Source organism: Didymosphaeria variabile (genome assembly GCF_027946475.1).
Source record: "Didymosphaeria variabile strain IMI 356815 chromosome Unknown scaffold_9, whole genome shotgun sequence".
NCBI classification, from domain to species: Eukaryota; Fungi; Ascomycota; class Dothideomycetes; order Pleosporales; family Didymosphaeriaceae; genus Didymosphaeria; species Didymosphaeria variabile.
In genome coordinates, this window is record NW_026611628.1 from 1,814,545 (window position 1) to 1,822,196 (window position 7,652).

At 50.5% G+C, this 7,652-nt stretch overlaps 3 protein-coding genes across 3 annotated transcripts; all 3 read right to left on the reverse strand.

The window, feature by feature from the left end:
• Positions 1 to 3,001: 3,001 nt before the first annotated feature.
• On the reverse strand, positions 3,002 to 3,820 carry N0V89_011932 (uncharacterized protein; the record flags this gene model as incomplete). The annotated part of the gene is made up of 2 exons (XM_056220658.1): positions 3,002 to 3,629; positions 3,678 to 3,820. 2 exons carry the CDS (start codon positions 3,818 to 3,820, stop codon positions 3,002 to 3,004), a joined length of 771 nt encoding a protein of 256 aa, XP_056065961.1.
• A 500-nt stretch (positions 3,821 to 4,320) lies between these two features.
• N0V89_011933 (uncharacterized protein) lies at positions 4,321 to 5,284 on the reverse strand (the record flags this gene model as incomplete). Its single annotated transcript, XM_056220659.1, has 2 exons — positions 4,321 to 5,035; positions 5,088 to 5,284. The coding sequence occupies 2 exons, from the start codon at positions 5,282 to 5,284 to the stop codon at positions 4,321 to 4,323; spliced, it is 912 nt and encodes a 303-aa protein (XP_056065962.1).
• Positions 5,285 to 6,199: 915 nt separating this feature from the next.
• N0V89_011934 (uncharacterized protein) lies at positions 6,200 to 7,023 on the reverse strand (the record flags this gene model as incomplete). Its single annotated transcript, XM_056220660.1, has 3 exons — positions 6,200 to 6,206; positions 6,271 to 6,801; positions 6,857 to 7,023. 3 exons carry the CDS (start codon positions 7,021 to 7,023, stop codon positions 6,200 to 6,202), a joined length of 705 nt encoding a protein of 234 aa, XP_056065963.1.
• Between the last annotated feature and the right edge of the window lie 629 nt (positions 7,024 to 7,652).

Consider the following 7,652-nt stretch of genomic DNA (forward strand, 5'->3'; position numbering starts at 1 on the left):
ACCAGTCAAGAGCGTAGTGCATCTCTTCCCTGGTCTTGCTCGAATTCGGACGAAATAGGCGCGTGATCTCGAGCCGATCCTCAACGGGGAAGACCCCTTCGTGGTGTCTTGTCAGAAGATCACGCTCATTGCAAGTGCGCCCGATGGTCTACAACGTCCCCATAAGAAGGCCCGTCCACCCTTATGGGATATCATGCCATTTGATCCTGAGGCAGAATTTAGTCGTTTTGCCACACTCGCCTCAAAAATCCATTGTGGAGAGGGTCATGCCTTGCTTCTATTGCATGATGCCACCATTGCTCCCTATTATAAGATAGCACCTCACGCACTTCTTCGCGTTTAGCATCCATTGCACCTGGCTCGCGTAAGCGAACATTGTGGTCTAGGATACGTTCGCAGTCCTTCCAGATCCGCGCACGGTTGCGTATACCCGGCATTGTGGTTGTATCAGGATTGAATAGACGCCACAAACGTGCCCAGTCCAGACCATGTGCTACTCGATCCTCGCCCCGAGGTTGACGGCAGATCCAGACTGCTACGCCCCCACGAAAGTCTCGCCACTTTTGAAGCGACTGCTCTACCTTTGCCCGATACGGGTCAAGGATAGCCTCGCGGCGCGATGAATTGGATGCTTTCACATCATTCCCAACACTTTCCATATCTGGGTAATCTTTTACAATCTGTGCCCAGAGCGCGTTCTCTTGCTCCTCGCTTGCAAGATCGTACGGTAGGTCTGGGACAACGAGGCCAGGGGGGTTGCAGGGGTCCCATGTTACTGGCCAATCTGGTGAACTTGGGTATCGCTCTGTTTCGAATACCTCCCACAACCAGCCCAGATGTTCAACGGCAAGAGCTTTGAAAAAAGAATATGTATGGAGGCGAAGCCTGCGGCAAGTAGCTGCTACTGCGTTCAACTCGCTTTCCTTAAGGAAGGATATAACATGGTCGATAAGCTCGGCTGGTAGCCCAAGAAGGCGCGCTTGGGAATGCTGAGTGGTACACTCAAGGGCGACAGAGGTAAAGCAGCTTCCTAGCAAACTGCAGGACTCCGGAACCTCTACAGGATTTGCAACCAGCCACTCATCGCCCGGCTGATGGCACCACAGACCGCCATAATCCTGTCGCCCTCGAGCTACCTCTGGACAGGGCAGCACATCATCCTTGGTAAGACTGTAGGACTCTGGTGAGCACTGCATCTCTCGCCAATGCCAGACCCCATCCAAGTCGACTCTCCCAAGTCGGCAATATGATACTTTTGCAAACATATCAAGACAATATGAATGGACCGGCAGCGGTCGCCATCCATCAGAATCCTAGACTGGTGTCAACACTCGCAGCAAACAGATAGCCTCAAAGCGTGTCCCACATACGTTACATCCGTCGTTCACATACAGTGTCCAGCAGGATACGTGGTCTACACCATAACGTGGTGGATAGACGTAAGGAGCCACAGGCGATATGTAAGACCCGTTTGATTCGCCCGACAAGACGAACAAACTGCCATCTTCGAAGATGCTATCGCTTTCATCGCCTTGCCAATGTAGGGGTCTTGCTAGTAGAAATCTGTGGTTACGGCAACCTTTCATTTGTTCTGCGGTTAGCACATGACCGTTGATGCCCTGGAGGCTTTGGCAAGAAGGCGCCGCTATATGCTCTAACGGTAGTCTGTACGAGCCGCAGGCTTGTTTTTCTAGAACACCTCGAAGGTATTGCGGCCCCCCTCTTCCTCTGTTATAAATGTAGCCGTTGCGCAAGGTACCGTGCGGAAGGTGCCTCGGCTGTGGAGGGGCATGCAGCTCACGCAAGGCGTTGTGTATGTTAGTATCAATGTCCTCGCCATCTGCATCCTTGTCATCGCATTGTGGTGTGTCCAATGGTTCTACGTCAGAATTGGCTTCGGTGTCATACTCTAGCATCTCGCTTCTCGTGTCCGAATCATCTTCCGGTAGCCACTCGCCATCTTCATCATCTTCATCTGGCCATAGAGGGCCGCCAGAGACTGCGTTCTTGATGTCTACGTCCAAGGTAGCTGGAGTTCGATCTAGGGTGGTACATTGCTCGCAATGTTGATCTGAGAAAGGATTTCCATGGATGTCTTGGAACGTCTCAAAGCCCACATAACTGTGACCTTCATAGTTCCAGGCCGCATCTGGAGGGTCGTTCAGAGTTCGAATTCGCGCAATAGACATGGGCATTGCACATATCTGGCAATGATAGGAAGCCATACTCGCTGAAATCGATGGTTAGTAGAGCTGAGATCTCTATATGGGTCAGTCAGACTCACCTGCAGTCTTTGCCTTACATTCAATAAGGCTTTTGCCTAAGCAGGGCAGCCGAAATGAATTCAAAGAGCTGCTAAAGGAAAATAGCAGGCTGTTAGAAAGAACTGGCTCATGTCTACGGGAATATTAGGTGGTGGAGCGGAACAAAGTCCGCATTTTGTCGGCATCAATCTGATCACGCTAGTCATATTAGATAAGTCAGGCGCTATGATCCCTGCCTGCTGTGTGGCGCAAACTTTGTTGCGGCTGCGTTCGAGGAGAAGGTTATTCCGGTGGGATTATGACTTGAAAAAGGTAGCTCGGAGACCGCGGACTGCTTGTTCTCTCCAACCATGGTTCGCGCAGCTCCCGACACACAACAGCACGTGATAGTAGCACTCGCAATGAAGCGAGTTCAGTTTCTCGCATTGAATGTCTCACAGAAGGATTGTCGACTCCCATATTTCATTGTTTTTCTTATGACATTGGCACGTGTATAATGGTATACCGACCTGAAGAGGTCTTGCACTGCTAGTAAGCGCAGTATCAGAAGTAGCTTTGGTCCACTATTGACTTCCTCCTCAACAACCGACCATGTATGAACCCAAACCATTGATTTATATCATCAAGACCGACTCTTCCATCATTTTGAAAGCTTTCTGTCAGGAATGACAGCACATGACCGTGATCTACCTATGCATGCATTCTTTACGAACCGACTCAGGGACGCGAAAGAGATATCAGGCTTTAAGGTCCCAATCCAGAAGCTCGTACTCTAGTAAGTCATCTCCTTCATATTCCACTCGAACTGAGCTCCCAAGGGCACCCCGGACCTCACTAAACTTCCGTTCGTCGAAAATGAGGAGTAACTTGTAAGGTATTTGACTCCTCGGGCGAATTGGACGCAGGATGATCTGTTCGAGACCGGGAAGGAATTTGAGCTCCTTCACGAATCCTGAAGAAACCAGACAAGGTACTCGGCTGGTGCGCATCTGCAAGGTCGCAATCTTGTCGGATTGAGCGGAGTATTTGAAGACGCGTGCCTCACGTGCGTGCTGCTCGATAAACATTCTAAAGAACACATCATACGATCTGTCTCCGTTCCGCTGGTAGGGCACTCCTTTGACTGCAGACCCGATGTGCCAGGGCACGAAGATAAAGCGAGCGTTGGTGAAAGGGAGGAAGCGGGCTTCAGCGTAGAAGCTGCGGCATACAGAAAGGAATGACGGATGTGCCACGTCCTTCGACGTAAAGCGCTTGCCATCGGGGTCTTGGACGTAGCAACCGGTGAAGACGTATCGATAGATCGTGGCGCGCAATTCGGGCGGTAGGCGCAAGAGCGGCGACTTGGTCATGTTTTGCTTCGTGCTGCTATCGCCTTAGAAACATATATCTAGTCAATGTTGCGGTACTTACCGGCTCACGTATTTTCCCTGCGGCGTTGGATCGAGCATGCCATCGCTGGCCAGCTTGAGTCTCTCATATCCGTGCTCGGAGTGTTGGTGGCTTGCTTCGGACTCACTAACAGGCCATTGCGGCTGAATATGAGAGCCCGCCATGTTGTCGACTCGTCACGCAGAGATGAAGGCAAGTACAGACAACACTAGCTGTGGTAGAGCGGAGCGTGAGTGAGGGGAGCGGGGTTTATATACGCCAAAGAAAGCGAAGACGTTAGGGAAGTGAATCAGTTGAACTTCGGCAACCGCTGCCGGGCCAACAAATAATCCGTGCGTTCACTTATTCACTCAGTTCCTCACATTGCGCATTGAAAAAGGATCCTGCAATTCACTAGTCTACAAGCTAGAGTAGTCTCGAACTGTTCGACTTCCCTTCATCCTTGGGACTATGCATGCCACAGATTGCAGGAAACAACAACTGTAGGTAGCTGGAACCTCCAATAGTTCGGAGCGCTGTATTCCGAGTGTAACCCCAAAATGCCATATCCCTCAACGGTTCTCTCATGTATAGTGGCTTTTCCAGGAACTGCGATAGATCGTCAGTATTGATTGTTCGGTAGCATCGATGCCACTCACTCGAACGGGTCTACTGACTTTCAGGGCTAGTCAATGTGCACAGTACCAGCACGTTGTTCCGAGATCTTCTTTTCCACCCCCCACTGTTGATCATCGAGTCCGTCGCGGAGTCCTGCTTCCAGTGTTGGAGTGACCTTGATCACAACTTGGATCGAATTGCCTACTGATTCTTGAATGGCAGTGATCTGCTTCATGTCCGCTAGGAACGTGAAGTACGCCCATCGAGCGACCCAATTGATTTGCCTAAGGGCAGGCAGACACGCCACCTCTTCCATCAACGTTCGAAGCGTCGGCCTGATCGAATTGACAAGTTGGACAGTCGTGATCGCGTTGGTCTGAACAGGGAGTATCCTCGCCGGTAGACGCTCCCGCGGACCCCCACGGAAGACGAAAGTGCCAGCAGAGCGACGCAACGTCGAATGTCGGAGCGCGTACCGCTGATGCACATGCTGTACTACCGGGTCTTGTGAGTTGCTATATGTTAAACTGAATTGTGCTTCAGCGTATGGAATGAGACGTGCTTCAGCGTATATAGCTCTGCAGACGCGAAGGAAACTGATGGACTGATGGACGGGGTCGAAGGGGTCGAAATCGATTCTCCATGCTGCACGGGCGCCCTGTCTGAGACGCTCGTCACGCATCACGCGGACTTCGAAATCGTCGCATACAAGGCGATAGATTATTGTCCGCAATTCAGGCGGGAGGCGAAGGAATGGGGAGGTCTCTTGATTACGTTGAGCACTGCTGTTGTTAATCCCTTGCTCAATTCTCAATATCCGCCGAATTTACTTACATTTCGACATAGCGACCCCGTGGCGTGGGATCCAGAAGGCCATTGGATTCCTTGACTACTGATATGTCTAGCTCGGTCGGTCCACTTCCACGAAGGTCCTGCGTTGTAATCTTGCCATCGTCCTTCCCGACCATAGTTTCATAACCAGTCTCTGTCGTCTCGCTTTCTAGCGGCGTGCCTCGGCGGGACACAGACATAGTGGCGCAAGAGCCGTGTCACGAACCGCAGACCTAGCGTGGCCACGAAGGACGTGTCGACGGTAGTCGAGCCGTCACTGGGGTGTAGTTTGGAGTTCAGAGTGAGTAGAGTTGTAGAAGTGAGGGGCGGATGTTAGTCGACGTTGTTGGGAAGGCAGGCACGCTAAGTACCCAAACAGTGAGCCGAATATTAACACTTGTGAAACCCCACCATCAGATTCTCTCCCAACATGCTACCTCCTAAATTCACTACTTAGGCCTCAATCTTTATAATCAGCAGTCCCGCTGCTACCAAAGTTGAACCTGACCCTGGCTGAACGTATACTATACATAGCGCGCACAATGGGCCGGAGAAGGTAAAAGCACGGCGGCATTAGACTAAAACACCAACCGGACCAACTTAAAGCATGCTTGATGATATTCGGGGGCTCACCTTGAAATTGCTCGTGCAGACTGCAAGCATAGTATGCGCCTTCGGGCCTGCAGTGTCCGTGCCGCGGCTATTGAACTCTGGAGTCAGATTCACCACGTAACAAAGAAGTAAGATTGGTAAAAAAAAATGACATGAGAACACTTTTCTATTGCAAATAATTCCGCAAGACCAATTTCCAGCCCCGTGGTGAAGGACTTCTCCATCAACGCCCCGTTGGCAGAGAGCTGGCATTGATGCATATCCTCGTCTTTGGAGTGACGAATTATACTCTCAAGTAAAAACAAATTCATAACACCAGACAACGTCTTGTAACGGAAAAGTACAATCCAATAAGTCCTCAAATGATCCACCTTCGAATGTCGGACTAGATCAAGCGCAATGCATGACATATCTTCGCGAATTGCAGCTGTTATACCTTGCAAGACAAAAACGAATTGCAAAGAGAGGCTCCCATGGATGGAGAGTAGTGGACTGCTCATGCCTTACCGCCTGGAGATGGCAATGTCTGTTAGTGTATGATTCTGGAATATTCGTCTGTCCTGGGGGAACATACCACACCACATGCACCTCGACGTCCTCGCCCTCGCGCTGCTTGACCATATTGACGACTCGTTTCTTGCTTTCCTCCCTGCGACTTTCGATAGTAGTATAGGTCCCTTGAATACTAATGCGCTTGATGTTTGGAAACTTCTTGCGAAACTTCGTCCGAAGGCCCCTATCGTACAAAGAAAAGTATTGGAATGGGACCTCGATGGAGGTCATCAGCTGAAGCTGACCAATCGGGCGAAGCTTGATCCAACGGTCCATGTCACTCACATGGTAGAAGCTGAACATATTAAGAGTGTATAGGAGCGGTGCCGTCTCCGCGTAGACCTGCCGGCACACTTTGTGCAATTGGAAAGCGGATTTCATGATGGGTTCTCCGGAAGGATCAAACGGCCAGTACGAAAGCTTACTGGGACGATCGAAGTAAGTGGCACTGAAGACTCGGATCCGGGATCCGCCGATTGCGTACTCCCAGATCGTGTTGCGAATCTCAGGAGCGAGACGCAGGAGAGGTGACTGCGTAGAGTTACGCTGCGCACTGAGGTCTTCGCTTAGTAATATGGTCTATGAATGTGGGTACGAAGCAGACTCACAGTTCCATAAGATGCGTCGCATTGTGAGGGATTGAAGCATCGAGCAAGCCGTTCTTCGGTTTGCGAGCTTGCTTCACAGACTTCTGCTTCGTGACACGAGCACGGTCATCGCCGATAGCTCGAGCCTTGCTTGACTTGCGGGCGACGGTGGGGGACACAGGCGCCATGGCTGTTCGGTCAGGGTGGAGTGGTTGTTGGGTTGGCAAGTGAGAGGTTTTTCAAGTGTCGGTAAAGGTTTAAATAGCTGGGGAGGCAAAGGCGTGAGCAGAATCGATTAGTCACCTCGGTGAAAGTGAGGGTGAGAATTAGATAAATAGTGACCAGATGATCACACGTCTGTAGTGAGGGCAAATGCTAATACTTCTGCACCCTATGCCCAAGAAAGACCACCAAATTTCCCTCCAGATCTGGGGAACCTTATAACAGGTTCAAATTCGGGTTCATACTAATGTCTTGAAGATGATATGCGCTTGTTTGAAGTCAATGACAAGGTCTTCCCTCTCCTTCTTGGCTAGATTTTGCTTAAATATTTCTCTTAGCTTGAGATGAATGATGAGTAGCTCCAAGCGGACGAATGTCTTAGAGAACGGTTTCTTAATTCCAGCCACAACGTCTTCAATCCACTGCGAATGGGGCTCTATTACCCGAAACACTTCACATTGGGCGGGAACGCTCCATACCATCCATGTATTCGTCGCCCGGACATCGCAAGAAATCGAAAACAAAGCGTTGATATAGAAGGAGAACTACCGCGTGGCATATTTGTTGACACACGAGCGGAAGGTTGAAAGCGAAC